The 18,006-nt window shown below is 49.2% G+C and overlaps 1 protein-coding gene across 1 annotated transcript in view; it reads left to right on the top strand.

Moving 5' to 3' along the window:
- The first annotated feature begins 1,537 nt into the window (after positions 1–1,537).
- The window catches only part of NOTCH4 (notch receptor 4), a 31,798-nt gene continuing 15,329 nt past the window's right edge, over positions 1,538–18,006 (top strand). The window contains exons 1-14 of the mRNA XM_056845702.1: positions 1,538–1,554; positions 2,661–3,016; positions 5,461–5,583; positions 6,934–7,161; positions 8,891–9,046; positions 9,783–9,968; positions 11,585–11,698; positions 12,177–12,378; positions 13,856–14,001; positions 14,338–14,490; positions 15,030–15,178; positions 15,724–15,811; positions 15,976–16,209; positions 16,850–16,962. Of these exons, the coding sequence (XP_056701680.1) occupies positions 1,547–1,554; positions 2,661–3,016; positions 5,461–5,583; positions 6,934–7,161; positions 8,891–9,046; positions 9,783–9,968; positions 11,585–11,698; positions 12,177–12,378; positions 13,856–14,001; positions 14,338–14,490; positions 15,030–15,178; positions 15,724–15,811; positions 15,976–16,209; positions 16,850–16,962 (2,256 nt within the window). The 5' untranslated portion in view covers positions 1,538–1,546. The remainder of the gene's footprint in view (positions 1,555–2,660; positions 3,017–5,460; positions 5,584–6,933; positions 7,162–8,890; positions 9,047–9,782; positions 9,969–11,584; positions 11,699–12,176; positions 12,379–13,855; positions 14,002–14,337; positions 14,491–15,029; positions 15,179–15,723; positions 15,812–15,975; positions 16,210–16,849; positions 16,963–18,006) is intronic.

The raw sequence follows: 18,006 nt of genomic DNA, 5'->3' as shown, positions 1-18,006 counted from the left end.
AGTTTTCTGCTTCACAGGCAGCAAAAGAAAGGGGCCAACTTGTGTCTGGGCTATATAATTTTAATGGCCATTCGTTCATACACATACAAATATCCCTGCATATAGAAATTAAGCATATGGTGAGATGGCTATGTTTGAACCCTTCTTCCTTGATATGCTTGTTTGCTAGTTGTGGGCTTTTCCTTGTCTGTAGGGTTACCAACCTCCAGGTGTTGCCTGGAGTTCTCCCAGTATTATACCTGATCTCTAGCATCGCTGAGTCATAATGTTAAGGGCATGTCATCCTTCCCACCTGCATGCCATTACATGAACCTAAATCTTGTAAAGATGATGCATACCAGTAGGGTTGCCAACCTCCAGGTAGTAGCTGGAGTTCTCCCACTGTTACAACTGATCTCCAGCCAACAGAGATCAGCTCACCTGGTGAAAACGGCCGCTTTGGCAATTGGACTCAATGGCATTGAAGCCCCTCCCCTCCCCTCCCCAAACTCCTCCCTTCTCAGGCTCCCCCGCCAAAAATATCCAGTATTTCCCAACCCGGAGCTGGCAACCCTATACACCAGCAATTGTACAGATTTGATAGGCTTTTGTCACACAAGAAGACAGAAGACGGCAGCCAAGATGATTAAGGGGTTGGAGCGAGCTCCCCTGGACGAAACGGCGGCTTCAGATGATCCTCAGTCTTTCTACCTCTCTTCTAGGCCTTTCTTGCATGCAGGATCCCTGCAAGAATGGAGGGAGCTGTCTGAGCAATTCCAGTGGGACCTTCTCCTGCCTGTAAGCCTGCAGCAACATCCCAGTTCTTCATGACAGTGATGAGTATTTTGGTTTCGGCACAGGCCTGGTATGACGGGCGGATAACCAAGTGGCACAGATTTTCTCCTTCACTGCATCCCCCCCTATGCTGCAAAGCTGCCTCTGCTGAATTTGTGCTCATCGTTCAGTTGTTCTAAACCTGGGTGGGGGTTGGGAGAACTGTACCAGGAACTCAACAGGTCACCCCGTTGCTGCACCTGCTGGCTGAGCCTGTTGAAATTCTGCCCGTCATATAGCTGAGCAAACCCCACATATCCGGGAAAAGCGAGGAGGGCGTTCATGCCAGGGATTGTGAGATTTCCAGGAAGCAGCATTCTTTTAAACAATTACTCAAAGGCGACCCGTTACTGAGTGGCATTCCTGCTGTGTTCATTTTACATTTCTTATTTGCAAGGTTCAGTTCCTGTGGCTTCCAGCGGTGCTTTTTTTTTTTTTACCCTTTCCTTTTTTTCCTTTCTTGCCTTGCCAGGTGCCTTCCTGGTTACATGGGAGACCTGTGCCAGTTTCCAGACCCCTGTACCCCTGGGCGCTGCCAGAACGGGGGCACCTGCGCCCACAAGATCCTTCCAGCCTCCAGCCCTCCAGCCTACGCTTGCGTGTGCCCTCCTGGTTTCACCGGGGAGGAATGCCAGGGGGTGGTTGCAGACCCATGCCTCCCTTTGCCCTGCCAACATGGAGGAAGTTGCCAGGCGCTCTCTGGAACCCAGTACCGCTGCCAGTGTACAACTGGATGGACAGGTAGGTCAGGAAAAAAGCACAGACTCCTGACTTAATGTGAACACAGATTAAAGGCATGAAGCTGCCTTATGCTGAATCAAACCCTGCCTACTGCTTGGTCCTTCAATATGCTTGCCAACCTCCAGGTGGTGGCTGGAGATCTCCTGCTATTACGACTGATCTCCAGCCGATGGAGATCAGTTCACCTGGAGAAAATGGCTGCTTTGGCCATTGGACTCTATGGCATTGAAGTCCCTCCCCTCCCCAAACCCCGCCCTCCTCAGGCTGCACCCCAAAAACCTCCCGCCAGTGGCGAAGAGGGACCTGGCAACCCTATCCTTCAAATGGAGATACTGGGGATTGAACCTGGAATCTGGATACCAAGGAGATGCTCTACCTCACAGCCATGTGTTAAAGTAGGGTTGCCAACCTCCAGGAAATTCCTGGAGAATTTGGGTGGGGAGGGTGGGGCTTGGGGAGGGAAGATTGCTCAGCAGGATATAATGCCACAGAGTCCACCCTCCAAAGCAGCCATTTTCTCCAGAGGAACTTTGTGGAAGAAGAAGAAGAGCTGGTTTTTATATGCTGACTTTCTCTACCACTTAAGGAAGAATCAAACCAGCTTACAATCGCCTTCCCTTCCCCTCCCCACAACAGACACCCTGTGAGGTAGGTGGGGCTGAGAGAGCTCTAAGAGAACTGTGACTAGCCCAAGGTCACCCAGCTGGCTTCATGTGGAGGAGTGGGGAAACCAACTCGCTTCTCCAGATTAGCCTCCACTGCTCGTGGAGGAGTGGGGAATCAAACCTGGTCCTCCAGATTAGAGTCCACCGCTCCAAACCACCTCTCTTAACCATTACACCACTAGGGTTGCCAACTGCCAGGTAGTAGCAGGAGATCTCCTGCTAATACAACTGATCTCCAGCCGATAGAGATCTGTTCCCCTGGAGAAAAATGGCCGCTTTTGCAATTGAACTCTATGGCATTAAAGTCCCTCCCCTCCCCACACCCCGCCCTCCTCAGGCTCTGCCCCAAAAATATCCCGCCGGTGGCTAGAGAGATCTGGGAACCCTATACACCACGCTGGAGGGTAAGGATAGGGGTAAGATCCACCCCATTGTCTCCAGGTTTGGTATATTTCCAGGAAAGAACTGCCAGCTCCGAGACTTCTGCCAAGCTCATCCCTGTGCCAACGGGGGAACCTGCCTCAACACTTACCCGTATATCATCTGCCAGTGCCGGCCAGGGTTCGAGGGCCACACCTGCCAATATGATGTGAACGAATGCTTCAGGAATCCCAGCCCCTGCCTGAACGGAGGCCGTTGCCTCAACACCATCGGCTCCTTCCGCTGCGTCTGCCCAGCCGGCTCCACTGGCCCGCTCTGCCAGTACCGTCTGGGGCCCTGCACCCCTGGGGTCTGCCTCCACGGGAGCACCTGCCACGAAGTCGGGGACAGGTACCACGGCTGCCTGTGCCCCCCAGGTAAGCGGAAGAAGAAGAGCTGGTCTTTAGACGTCGACTTCCTCTACCCCTTAAGGAAGAATCAAACTGGTTTACGATCTCCTTCCCTTGTGAGGTAGGTGGGGCTGAGAGAGTTCTGAGAGGACTGTGGCTAGCCCTAGGTCACCCAGCTGGCTTCATATGGAGGAGTGGGGAATCAAACCCGGTTCACTTGGCTTATTCCCATCATCGTCTCCCAGAACTGCACAGGCAGAATCATAGAGTTGGAAGGGACCACCAGGGCCATCAATTCCAACCCCCTGCACAATGCAGGAAATTCACAACTACCTCCCCACTGCACACCCCTAGTGACCAGAAGATGGCCAAGATGCCCTCCCTCTCATCATCTGCCTAAGGTCACAGAATCAGCATTGCTGACAGATGGCCATCTAACCTCTTCTTAAAAACCTCCAGGGAAGGAGAGCTTACCACCTCCCGGGGAAGCCTGTTCCACTGAGGAACCGCTCTGACTGTTAGCAAACTCTTCCTAATGTCTGGGTCCAAGACTCTGGCAGCGTCACTGGGTCTTGCCTTGCTCCCAGTGGTATTGGTCAAGGATTACCCTTCTCTCTGCCCCCCCCCCACTGCCACCTTTTCTTTGTTAGCCCACTTCCACTATCACTGAGAGATGTCAGGGCTTTTGGCACTCAGGCCAAAAAGATCGCCTCTCCCTGAACTAGTCGAAACTGTGGAATATCCTTAGTTGACTCTCTGCAGTGGTTTTTCCAATAGAAATAACAGCTGTATCAAGTCCCAGTTTGGATTAGAACAGCGTGAGGTGAGAAAAGATTCGACTCTTTTTCTTCCTGATGGTTTCCCCACTTGATACTGATGCTGTCCCCTGGTGCTATCATTAGCCTCGGAAGGAAACCAGTGCCTGTCTTTTTCCTTCCAACAAATCCTAAACAGGGTTATACCCTTCTAAGCCCAGTTTAGATGTAACTATTTAGGTGTAACTATTTAGGATCCACGTGGTCCCATTCTGAATTGGAATCCCAAGCAGATGATATTTCAGTTTTTTAAATCATAGGTACTTGGTTAATTATATAAAGCCAGCATTGTACAGTGGTTAGCGTGTCACACTGGGACCTGGGACGACCAGATTATAATCCTTGCTCTGCCTCGGAAGCTTCATGGGTGATTTTGGGCCCTTCACAATCTCTCAGCCTAGCCTACCTCATGAGGTTGTTGTGAAGATGGTTAGCCAAAATGCTCGGTTATGAATAATATGGGGAAATTAGCGTTCAATAACTGGCAATGGGCATAACCTAGGGATCGTTAACCAATGTTTACGGGAGTCCAATCCGAGATTCAATAGAAAAGACGAAGGCAAAAGGGTTCAGTTTAAAAGATTTTACTTAATTAATCAGATATGTTCACAAGCACACAAACATCATATACACAACGTTCATACAGATTCTAAGAAGGAGGAGAAGAGTGACGGTAGCCAATGTGGCAGGTCCCAGATGACGGGTGATACGGTACCTGTCCTGAAGAGGAGATGTCCTGAGTTCCGTGGACTAAAACACTGGGGTAAATGGGGCAGAGTGGAGGGGTTCCCAGGGAGGGGAAAGAGTGGGGATGGGCTGCGCAAAGCCCAATTCACAGAGTAACGGCAAAGAAGCCAAGGGAAGACCTAAGGTAACGTATGGATTCCATATCGTAACAAGATATAGTGGAATCGAAGAGAATGATGTGATAAGCCACTCTGAGTCTCCATGAGGGAGAAAAAGAAAATACATTAACTAAAACATTTAAAATATCTTTGCCCCAGTGCCTTTTTGAAACCTGCAAATAATAAACAAAAGCTGCCTTAAATTCTCCAGGATCCTGGAGCTGATGCAGGGGTGTGAAACTGGCAGGCCTAATTGTAGGGATGAAGAGGGATGGTTGAGCTTAAGAGTAATGATTCAAGATAGCTGTTTCTGTAAAGTGAAAACTCGACACCGAGGATCACTATGATTAGCGACCTGTAGACCAAGTCCTACAAGGAAAGGCTGAGGGAGTTGGGAATGTTCAGTCTGGAGAACAGGAGGTTGAGGGGGGACATGATTGCTCTCTGTAAGTATCTGAAAGGCTGTCACTTAGAGGAGGGCAGGGAGCTGTTCCTGTTGGCAGCAGAGGACAGGACTCGTGATAATAGGTTCAGATTGCCAGTGGAAAGGTACCAGCTAGATATTAGGAAAAAATCCTTTACAGTAAGAGTTGTTCAACAGTGGAATCAGCTACCTAGGGAGGTGGTGAGCTCCCCCTCACTGGCAGTCTCCAAGCAGCAGCTGGACAAACACTTGTGAGGTGCTCTAGGCTGATCCTGCATTAAGCAGGAGGTTGGACTAGGTGGCCTGTATGGCCCCTTCCAACTCTTATGATTCTATGGCTGCCAAGCTTGGAGAATGGCTTTGCCTCCTCAATGTCTCCCCCTACAGGTTACACAGGGCAGTACTGCGAGGTGAACCCAGATGACTGTGTACAGCATCAGTGCCACAACGGGGGGACGTGCGAGGATGGTGTGGGATCGTATTTCTGCCACTGTCCCCCAGGGTGGACAGGTAAAGAACCAGTTTCTTAATATATACCTTCCTTTCACTCTGCCCCATCACTACTCAGTCCACTTTTAGAGGACTCCCTTCCTGCATCCCCTGCTCCCACAATTCTTCTTCCTTCCCAGAGAATTCAAGAATCTAAATTGTCATAATACCACATTCTATAGTTTTCCGTATTTCCCAAAGAAGGTCCCTATTTTCTGATAGATAAATCACTGATCTCGTCAGATCTCAGAAGCTAAGCAGGGTCAGCTCTGGTCAGTACTTGGATGGGAGACCACCAAGGAATTCCAGGGTCACTGTGCAGAGGAAGGCACTGGCAAACCACCTCTGTTAGTCTCGTGCCTTGAAAACCCTCCAGGGTCACCCTAAGTTAGCTGTAACTTGGCGGCAAAAAACAACAACGCATCACTATCTATTTTAGCTTATAAGTTTTGGGATGAGTTGTCAAGAGTTGTCACTCTTCAGGGGCATTTCCTCCTCAGCATCACTACAAATGAAATCTTGGAGTGGCTAACAAGTGCTAATCGAAGGGGTTACTGATTCGAATCCAGTAGCACCTTAGAGATCAACCAGATTTTCAGGGTATAACCTTTTAAGAGGCAAAGCTCCCTTCATTAGATTTGTCAGAGCGAATGACTTCAGAATAAAGTATGTGTGGAACAGCCTACAGCAACATGAGTAGGGGTAAGGGAGCTCTCCTTGGGTTGAAAAATTTAGTGTTATGGACAAATCGCTGCATTGATCTTCAAAACGCTGGCATTGGATTTGGTAGTTTCCATGGCTTTTTAAGTAGCTCCAAAAGTCCCTTGAGCTAAATCACTCCGTTCTTGGTTTAACAGATAACACAAGGAGAGCCCTGCTGGATCAGACCAGTGGTCCATCTAGTCCAGCATCCTGTCTCACACAGTGGGCAACCCCATGAATACTAGTGGCCAGCTTCAACACACAAAGCTGCCTGATACGGAATCAGACCCTTGGTCCATCAAGCTCAGTATTGTCTGTTCAGACTGGCAGCAGCTCTCCAGGGTCAGGTGGAAGATGAATACTAGTCATGCTGCATACCTGTTCTCTCTAGTATCAGAGGAGCATGCCCATTATGTTAGGTGCTGTGGAACACAGGCAGGATGGTGCTGCTGCAGTCATCTTGTTTGGGGGCTTCCTAGAGGCCCCTGGTTGGCCACTGTGTGATCAGACTGCTGGACTTGATGGACCTTGGGCTGATCCAGCAGGGCCTTTCTTATGTTCTTAACTAGTTCCTCTGGAGGTCCAACAACAGGGCACAGAGGCTGAGGCCTGCTAAAGGATTTGGAAACTATAACCTTCAGGAGTTCTGAACTATCCCTTTTCCTCCAGGCTGGGATTGCTCCGGTGACATCGATGAGTGCCAGTTACGGTTGTGTCAGAACGGGGGGACCTGCCACAACACACCGGGGGGCTTCCGCTGTATCTGCAGCAACGGCTGGGTGGGCGAGACCTGCACCCACAACGTGGACGACTGCCTCTTGGCTGCCTGCTATCCCGGGTCCACCTGCGTCGACCGCGTGGGATCCTTCTTGTGCACATGCCCTCCCGGGCGCACAGGTGGGAGTTGTAGCTGTATTTGTGAGTGTGTTGTAGGGTTGCCAACTGCATGGATAGAAAAAAACGTCCTCTGATTTGCTCTGATTAAAAAAAACCGGCTAGTTTCATTGCTGCCATCTTTATGATTGTCGATGGCCCAAAGTTTATCGTTATTAGACAGTTACAAGTGGGCATCCGCTGCAAAATGATGCAGATTTTGTTGTGAGCCTTCTGCCCCTTCCCCACATCCAGTGCTGTTCCCCACAATCTCGGCTGTTAGAAGTTGACAGGAAAGTTTAGGGAGGACGGCTTGGATGGTGTTAGGGTTGCCAACCACCAGGTAGTAGCTGGAGATCTCCTGCTATTACAACTGATCTCCAGCCGACAGAGATCAGTTCACCTGGAGAAAATGGCCACTTTGGCAATTGGACTCTATGGCATTGGAGTCCCTCCCCTCCCCAACCCTGCCCTCCTCAGGCTTCGCCCCCAGAACCTCCCACTGGTGGTGAAGAGGGACCTGTCAACCCTAGGTGGCATCTACGAAGGGGGTGGGAGCAGGCCAGGGGGCTCCTTCTCATATGCGCCACCTGAGGCGCCCTCCCTAAATTTTCCTGTTGGCCTCTAACCACTGAGGCTGTGGGGAGGGCTGCTGAAGGCATGGGTGGGAGTGAGGAGCATTCTTCTCATCCATCCCCGCGGCGCAGAGTGGTAAAGCAACAGTACTGCAGTCAAAAGCTCTGCTCACGACCTGAGTTCGATCCTGACGGAAGTTGGTTTCAGGTAGCCGGCTCAAGGTTGACTCAGCCTTCCATCCTTCCGAGGTCGGTAAAATGAGTACCCAGCTTGCTGGGGGTAAAGTGTGGGTGACTGGGGAAGGCAATGGCAAAACCACCCTGTAAACATAAGTTTGCCTAGTAAATGTTGTGATGTGACATCACCTTCCCCCCCATCTGGTGCTCTTTCCCCCCCCCCCCACACACACACACTGCAGCAGTGGTACATTTGGGGTTTCTTACCCACCCACTACCTTTTTATTGCAAGTTTAATCTTTTCCTGCAAACCTGGGGTTTTTCCCCAAGTTTGGAGAAAAATCTTTGTCCTGTCAATGTGGGCCTGCTCCACATATATAAATATCCACCGATGGGCCCACACTTTACTATTAGAATGTCAGATATGTTTTGTATTATGGGTTTATTCTTCTGCTTTGTTACATTGAATTCTTTATGAAATACTTTTAGTTCTAAAATCTGTTAGTTGCCTTGGATGTTTTATTCATTAGAGTTCTCAAGATGGCAAACATTAAAACAATAAAACATTGCAACATTGAACACATTAAAACAGCATTTAAAATAGAGTATACATAAAATATTTAAACAGTTCAATAAAAACATATAAACAATCAGGCAAAGGAAGGGTTGAAATTACATAAATTGGTTTAAGAATTTTCAGTTTCTTAAGTATGACCCCTCACCCTCAACAGTTGTAATGTTTATGAACATGTTGCGACAGCGCTGCAACTCTGCCAATGAATGGTCTACAGGCACATCTATTGCATAGATGCCTGTAATGCTGCGTTATAGCCTCTGACATTCTTTAGCAGAGGCAGAGTGCTGTCGCAGGATGTTCACAAATATTCCAACTTCTGAAGGTGAGGGGTCGGAGTTCTTAAGGCAATAGACTATGGAAGGGTTTCAAGCCTTTCCAGGAGCTCAGGAACTGTTTTGCTAACCACTCACATCCTCTACCACAGGCCTTCTTTGCCACCTGCATGATGCCTGCCTCAGCAGCCCATGCCATCCTGATGCCCACTGTGACACTGACCTCCGGACGGGCCATGCCACCTGTGTATGCCAGCAAGGTTATGCTGGACCCATGTGCTATGAGGACATCGACGAGTGCCAGATGGGTAAGGTGGTGGCAGTGAACGGTGGGAGCCCATCATCAGCATGGCCATATCTGAGCACCAGCAAGTCATCCCCACATCTGAATACACCTGGCTGGAGGTTGGCAAGCCTATACTGTGGGCATCCTCTTCCGCAGATGGGTGCTTTGGGCTGGCAGAAGCCTTTACTTCATTCATTCATTCATTCATTGCAGGGTGCTGTGAGCCTCCTGACTCAGTGAGGCCTGGTTTCAACGTAGGCAGATCCGGATTTACGTATAAGCTAAACAAGCTATAGCTTAGGGCCCCACTCTCTTGGGCCCCCCAAAAAAATTTAAAGGAAAAAACAACTGGATGTACATTTCCAAAATATAAGATAAAAAACAAATAAAATAAAATCTACATACAGCAACAGTGTTATCATTTTAAGTTAGAGCTTAATAATTATTTCACTATTAATATACTTCTTAATTGTATTTCAGTTCAACAATTACTTTGATAAAATACATATTTTGTTATGTGCAAATGGCTTTAGATACCTATTAGGTCCATAAATTACCATATAGCATATATTCAACACAAAAAACAGTGACAATTTGTTGTTGACAAAGGACAGCTGGACATATAAAGGGCCCCATTACCTTCAATAGCTTAGGGCCTCATCAAACCTAAATCCGGCCCTGATCGTAGGGCACTGTCTATGAATTACTGTCTTTCATGGAAAGCCATATTCCTTCATCCATGTCTTCTGCTTTTCCAGGGGCAAATCCATGTGAACATGGCGGAAGCTGCCACAACACGCCCGGCTCCTTTGCCTGCCACTGCCTCAATGGTTACGCAGGCTCACGCTGTGAGTCGGACCTCAACGAATGCCTCAGCCAGCCGTGCCAGAACGGAGCTTCCTGCCTGGATCTTCTGGGCCAGTTCCAGTGTCTCTGCCCCTTGGGTAAGGAGCAAGGCCAAACCAGGATCTCCCCCTCCTCAGCACCTCTGTGGGAGGGGGTCAGGGAGGTGGTGCCCTAGTCACCCTGATCTACGGGTACAATGATGGGTATCCCTCTGAAAAAGAAGACATGCCAGACCTCGGGCTTGCTTGGAATTACATTGGACTGCCTTTTGCCTATCTATCGAATACCAGCGTGGTGTAGTGGTTAGGAGCGGTGGACTCTAGTCGGGTGAACCGGGTTGGTTTCCCCACTCTTCCGCATGAAGCCAGCTGGGTGACCTTGGGCCAGTCACAGTTCTCTTTGAACTCTCTCAGCCCCACCTACCTCACAAGGTGTCTGTTGTGGGGAGCGGGAGGGAAGGCGACTGTAAGCCGGTTTGATTCTTAAGGGGCAGAGAAAATCAGCATATAAAAGAACAACTCTTCTTCTTCTACTTAGGGGTGCCAGGCAGAGCCTGGCAATCAGTGGGAGGGTTAGGGGACAGGGATGTGGAGAGGCATCACTGCTTCACTTCTGGATGCGACCATAGAGTTTTCAACAATTCCTAGAACTACCCATTGCCATTTTCGGGGTGTACCCAGTGGTGGCATACTGGCACGGAGGATGCCAGTGTTTTTTTTTTTTTCTCCCACTGCTGCTCAGAGTGGCAATAGGCAACAGTAATCACCAGGAGGGAGGCCTCCTGCCATAGAAGCCCTAAAAAAAGGTAAAGGTAAAGGTCCCCTGTGCAAGCACCGGGTCATTCCTGACCCATGGGGTGACGTCACATTCCGACATTTACTAGGCAGACTTTGTTTACGGGGTGGGTTTGCCAGTGCCTTCCCCAGTCATCTTCCCTTTACCCCCAGCAAGCTGGGTCCTCATTTCACCGACCTTGGGAGGATGGAAGGCTGAGTCAACCTTGAGCCGGCTACCTGAAACCAACTTCCGTCGGGATCAAACTCAGGTCGTGAGCAGAGCTTGGACTGCAGTACTGTAGCTTACCACTCTGCGCCACGGGGCTCCTTATAGAAGCCGTACAAATACATTTTTAAAAAATCTGGCATACATTGTTCTCACTTTCCTATGTTATCCTCACAACAACCCAGTGAGGTAGGTTACGTTGAGACAGCATCATGGCAGATTGGGGGCTTTGAACCCACATCTCCCAGATTTTAAGTCTAATCATTATACATGGCTGTGTCTCTCTCTAGCCCAAAGCAATACCTGCTTCTAATGTTATTGAAGAAGAACACGAAGAGTTGGTTTTTATACTCTACTTTTCTCTACTGAAAGGAGTCTCAAAGCAGCTTACACTCACCTTCCCATCCCCCAAACAGGCACCTTGTGAGGTAGGTGGGGCTGAGAGAATTCGGAGAGAACTGTGACTAGTCCAGGGTCACCCAGCTGGCTTAATGTGGAGGACTGGGGAATTGAACCCAGTTCTCCGGATTAGAGTCCACCGCTCTTAACCACGACACCACACTGGCTCTCAATGTTATTGAGTGAGGGGGGGACAATCGGACTTGTCCCTCTCCACCCATTCAAGGCTGATTTTTCTGAGCTTATATCACATCCCTGGAGTGAAAATTATTCAGGGCACGTTGACCGTTGACCTTTTGCCTTCCTCGGGTAGGTTTTGAGGGACCCCAATGCCAGCTCGAGGTGGACGGCTGTGCGAGCACCCCCTGCAGGAACGGGGGCCAGTGTCAGAATTCTGCAGGGGTCTTCCGCTGCGTCTGCCCCCAAGGTGAGCAGTTGGGAAGTACAGATGTGTCTGTGTAAAAAGGGAACAGGCTGAATCCAGGATTAATGGGCTGCTTAGGGCAAATGTAAATGAACCAGAGTGCTTTAGGGGCACCCCTGAATTCACCTTGTTATTTCCCCTCTCCTTCCTCCCTTTCTCCCAGTGATGTGAATGTACATTTGATCACATCATGGGGCAGGGACTGGCCATCCTGTTTGCTTGCCTCCCCACCTGTCTTCTAAGGAGCGAGTGGAATCGTGGGAAGGGTGGATGGAACAACAGGACAAGATGGCCATCTTGGCCATCTTCTGGGCATGGAGTAGGGGCTACTGGGGGTGTGTGGGGGGAGGTAGTCGTGAATTTCCTGCATTGTGCAGGGGGTTGGACTAGATGACCCTGGTGGTCCCTTCCAACTCTATGATTCTAAGAGCAGACTTACATGTGGAGTCTAATGACAGTGTCAAGGTTTCCCCTTCCACAGATTTCGAGGGATCCCAGTGTGAAAGAAACACAGACCGGTGCCTCAGCTCCCCCTGTAGGCATGGAAGCTGCATAAACACACCAGGGACCTTCATGTGCATTTGCTCCCCGGGCTACACCGGACCCCTCTGCACAGAGCTGGATGACCCCTGTCCCAACTGGCAGTGTCTCAATGGGGGCAGCTGCCAAGGGACTGAATCTGGGTATGCGAGGGGCAGGGGTGTGGGGGTTGAAGGGACGGTTTCCTGAGCCTCACTCCCAGGGGCTGAATCTGAACCAGACCTCAGCAGGATGAGCATTCATGCAGACATTCACATTTCCGCAAAAAGGCCAATCTGTGTGAAAAGCGTCATCAAGTTTCAGCTAACTTATGGTGACCCCAGCAAGGGGGTTTCAAGGCAAGTGAGAAGCAGAGGTGGTTTGCCATTGCCTTCCTCTGCAGAGTCTTCCTTGGTGGTCTCCCTTCCATGTACCGGCCCTGCTTAGCTTCCGAGATCTGACGAAGCAAGCTATACTATGCTGCCTTCCCTCTCCAAAAGTAAAAAAAAAAAGGGTTTTTTTTGGTTAGGATTGAAATTGACAAACCAGAATATGCCGGTCTAGATAATTTCACTACACCATGGATTTACGAGGAACTAGTGGAAGCTGGGAAGCTAATCCTAGCTGTGGAGCATGAGTTCCTCAGACAATAGGCACTTCCACCCTAGCAAGACCAATGTCTTTCAAGGAGCGGAAAAGTGCCTAAGGCAAGAAGAAAACATTCTGCAGCACAGGATTACCTTCCCAGTGAATGAAGGGAGCACGAGCGGAAATGAGGTACGGGATCCAAAACTTCATCTTCTCAACATTGTAAAAGTAGACGAAGTCAAGAGACTGAAAATGGTTCAATGTCAGTACCTCTCCATGAACATGTCCACTCCCCTCTTAAAGCCTTCTGAGATGGCTGCCAACTTGGAAGGCTTTAGGAGGAGAGTGGACATGTTCATGGAGTGGACATGTTCATGGACATGTTCAAAGAGGAGTGGACATGTTCATGGAGGGGTATTCACGGCTACTAGTTAAAATGGATACTAGTCATGATGCATATGTATTCTCTCCAGGATCAGAGGAGCATGTTGAATATATTAGGTGCTGTGGAACACAGGCAGGATGGTGCTGCTGCAGTCGTCTTGTTTGTGGCTTCCTAGAGGCACCCGGTTGGCCACTGCGTGAACAGACTGCTGGACTTGATGGGCCTTGGTCTGATCTAGCAGGGCTTTTCTTATGTTCTTATGTCAACCAGATGAGCTTTATGGCTGAGTGAAGACCAGAACCCGGGTCTTCTGTCCTAATCTGATACTCTAGCTGCTAAGCAACACCACCTTTCACCATACAAGTTGTTTTTAAAAAGCAAAGGCCATAAGAAGATGGTGGCGGAGCTCCTCAAAGCTGGCCTTTGAGACCCATCCTTGGGCTGCCACCACTAACTCATCCAGATTCCCCTGTATTTATTAATTTATTGATGTCAAAGGTTTCCACTTAAAAAGAAAACAAAACAGGCCTACTCCTGTGCCTTTATCATCTGCCTGGCACAGAGAAATTGGGAGGTGAAGTTTCCCTCACTCCTTCTCTCCTCCTCTTCTTTCCTTGCTCGGTGTCTGCACAGAATCCAATGGCAACTCTGTTTGTGTTCCTTTACAGGCCGCGCTGTATCTGTCTGGCGGGTTGGACTGGCCACGATTGTGGTGTGGAGGTAGATCCATGTGACCCTAGCCCCTGCCACCAGGGGGCCACGTGTCAGAGCCACGGAGGCGCCTTCCACTGCGTCTGCCCCAGCGGCTACGTAGGTAACAGGCTCCTGAATCCCAAATGCCAGCCCTTCCCTGGGCTCTACCCAATTTTGCCAATACCCCATAACCCTGTTGCAACTCCGATGGGTAGGGTTGCCAGCTCCGGGTTGGGAAATTCCTGGAGATTTTTGGGGTGGAGCCTGAAGAGGGAGGGCCTTGAATGACATAGAGTCCAATGGCCAAAGCGGCCATTTCCCCCAGGGGAGCTGATCTCTATCGGCTGGAGATTAGTTGTAATAGCGGGAGATCTCCAGCTAGTACCTGGAGGTTGGCAACCCCACTTATGGGCACTGATTCGCGCCCTCACACACATTTCCCCTCCCCACCCTCCAGGTGCCACGTGCGAAGAAGACGTGGATGAATGCAGTTCCAGCCCCTGCCTCAATTCCGGATCGTGCCTCAATAGCCCGGGAAGTTTCCATTGTGTCTGCCCCGGAGGGTACACAGGACCGAAATGTCACCTAACCCTCGACCTTTGTTCACCCAGTGAGTATGTAGGAGGAGGCAGTGCAAACTCTCTCACGATCCACAGGTATTTAGGAAATCTGCTTTAAAAGATATGAGATTAAAGTCTGGGGGATGGTGGAAACGAAACCAAGGATAAGGTAAAATTGATTCAGTATAAGGCAGCTTCATGTGTTCCTCTGTGTAGCAACCCTGGACTTCCTTGGTGGTCTCCCGTCCAAATACTGACTAGGGCCGGCCCTGCTTAACCTCCAAGATCTGACAAGATTGAGCTAGCCTGGGCCATCGACTGTCAGGCAGGCGTTATTCTAACATGTATAGGATCAGCTGGGAGGTTGGCCACTTTATTGTTAGCATGGCTTCTGTGTCTTTAATCCCTTCATGACAGTCAGACATTTAACAGGTAAAGCTATTTCATTGTCAGGCAAAAGGCTCTGGAATTGATATCCGCCTCATCAGATAGTGGTTCAAAGCATAGGAATTCTGCCTAGTGAAACAGAAAGTTGTTAAAAGCTTTTGTTTTATTCTCCCTGCCCTTGTCTTCCCATGTGTTGCTACAGACCCCTGTCAAAACGGAGGCCAGTGCGTCGTGAAGGAATTTGCTCCATTTTGCCTCTGCCCGCTTGGCTGGGAAGGCTCTCGTTGCCACCAAAAGACAACCCAGAAGGGAGACCAATGCCCGTATCCATCTGGAGGGGATGATTGTCAGGTGTGTCCATCTCGTGTTAGGTCTTTCCTGCTGCCTTCTACTTTTCCAAGCATTATTATCCTTTCTTATCTTCTCATTATATAACCAAAGTAAAATGGCCTCGGACAGCCAGCGTGGTGTAGTGGTTAAGAGTGGTGGTTTGGAGCGGTGGATTCTAATCTGGAGAATGGGATTGATTCCCCACTCCTTCACATGAGCGGTGGAGGCTAATCTGGTGAACCAGGCTGGTTTTAACACACCTACACATGAAGCCAGCTGGGTGACCTTGGGCTAGTCACAGTTCTCTGAGCTCTCTCAGCCCCACCTACCTCACAGGGTGTCTGTTGTGGGGAGGGGAAGGGAAGGTGATTATAAGCTGGTTTGAGTCTTCCTTAAGTGGTAGAGAAAGTTGGCATAAAAAAACCAACTCTTCTTCTTCAGTTTAGTCATTTCAGCTGCTAGGGAGAATACCAATATTTACAATTCTTTTTTTTGAAAAGAAGACACTAGGAAACAGTCAATCATCAGAAATAGATCCAGGCCACAAACCCCAGATTTCCTCACAGTGCCTACCTGGGAAGAAATGCCCCGATGGAAGAGTCTGTACTGAGACACCTGATGGATACCAGTGCCTCTGCCCCCTGGGGACCAAAGGTACGTAAGGGGAGACAGAACACATGATAGCCCAATGCCCAATGTTTGTGGGCTTCCTAGAGCCACCGGTTTGCCACCATGTGAACAGATTGCTGGACTTGATGGGCCTGGGTCTGATCCTGCATGGCCTTCCATATGTTCTTATGTTCTTATCCTTCTTCCAGGTCCCACTTGTGATTTGGACCCCTGTTCCCTTCCTACTTCCCATTGCTATCATGGGGGGACCTGCTTGGCTCGGCCTGAAGGGGTTTCTTGCCTCTGCCCTCCTGGGTATGTTGGTGACCATTGCCAGGGGGTGGTAGACCCCTGCTTCTCCCAACCTTGCCACCCCTCCGGCGCCCACAGTTGCCAGTCCCATGCCAACGGCTTCCAGTGTTTGTGCCTGCCAGGGTATACAGGTAAGACACGGGGGGTGGGCATCGATAAGATGTGCGCTTTATGATGAAAGCCGCTTCACTCCTAACTGCGGCTATCGTATTTTGGTCACGTCATGAGACGACAAGAGTCACTGGAAAAGACAGTCATGCTAGGAAAAGTTGAGGGCAGCAGGAAAAGAGGAAGACCCAACAAGAGATGGATTGACTCAATAAAGGAAGCCACGGCCCTCAATTTGCAAGATCTGAGCAAGGCTTTCAAAGATAGGACATTTTGGAAGACTTTCATTCATAGGGTTGCCATGAGTCGGAAGCGACTTGACGGCACTTAACACACACACACACACACACACAATGTTTGTGTTTTATTATTTCGTAGGCTGCCTCAGGTAAGTTCCCCAGATGAGGTGGCATAAAAATTCCCTAAATAAATAAATCCAGCAGGTGCTTCTCCACTGCCAATGAGGGTAGCCAGCAAGGTGGCAAGCCCTGGGCGATAGAGTAGGTTGGGAGACATTTTCCCCAAGGCCCTGGAGTGATCAGAGAACTGTGGGCAACTTGAAACTAAGTCTTTCGCTTGGGATGGAATGTTTGGATGAGACAAACTGTTACTTGGACAAAAACAACAGCCCCTCCGAACTTTGCTTTCCTTCCTTTCCCCCAGGGATTCTGTGTGAGTCTGTGATGAACAGTTGTCAGCCAAACCCATGCCTCAATGGAGGAAGTTGTCATGTGTTGCCCGACAATCTTCTGGAATTTACCTGCCACTGTCCTCAGGTAAGAACAGAGCTAGCCAAATTGCGAAGCTACAGCCAGATGTCACTGAGAACAGAAGTCGAGTTTCTAAAACAAGAGGTAGGGCTTTTCTGCATTCTCTTTTTCCTTGCTTCTAAGTTCCTGTTTCTTCGAGGGGGGAGGTGCAGTTCTGCAAGCGTTTTGCTCCCTCTAGTGGTCAATTCAATATGAAACAGGTTTAAGTCCGGCATGAAAACCTGCAGTTTAAATCTGCAGGGAGAAACGCTGGACTTAAACCTGCGTCATATCAAATTGACCACAAGAGGGAGCAAAACTCATGCAGAACTGCAAAAAAACCAACAACACGGGTACTAGCCAATAGGTACTAGCCCTCCCAGACCTGGATTTTCTCTGGTGGAACCATTTTGAAAACGCTTAAGAGCCGGTTTTCAGAAAATGCAAAAAACCCGCTGTTAGTAGGTAGGAAAACGTAGGTAGCACAAAGGCAGTGTGTTGTAATAGTTACAGTACTGGATTAGTATCTGGTAGACCCACCTTCAAATGCCATCTTCTCTATGAGGCTTGCTGGGCGGACTTCAGGCCAGTCACCCTCTCTCAGCCAAGCATACAATACATGGATAGAAAAGAGCAAGAGTCCAGTAGCACCTTAAAGACTAACAAAAATATTTTCTGGCAGGGTATGAGCTTTCGTGAGCCACAGCTCACTTCTTCAGATACCATACTATACATGAGCTCTTGTAGGTTATCCTGGCTGTGTGACCATGGTCTTGGTATTTTCTTTCCTGACGTTTTGCCAGCAGCTGTGGCAGGCATCTTCAGAGGAGTAACACTGAAGGACAGTGTCTCTCAGTGTCAAGTGTGTAGGAAGAGTAATATATAGTCAGAAAGGGGTTGGGTTTGAGCTGAGTCATTGTCCTGCAAAAAGTATCAAAGGTAATGTGCTAATCAATGTCCTGTAAGTATCAAGATGATTAGCACATTACCTTTGATACTTTTTGCAGGACAATGACTCAGCTCAAACCCAACCTCTTTCTGACTATATATTACTCTTCCTACACACCTGAC

The sequence above is a fragment of the Euleptes europaea genome, chromosome 1 (genome assembly GCF_029931775.1).
Source record: "Euleptes europaea isolate rEulEur1 chromosome 1, rEulEur1.hap1, whole genome shotgun sequence".
NCBI classification, from domain to species: domain Eukaryota; kingdom Metazoa; phylum Chordata; class Lepidosauria; order Squamata; family Sphaerodactylidae; genus Euleptes; species Euleptes europaea.
This window is presented reverse-complemented; position numbering and strand designations above follow the sequence as displayed.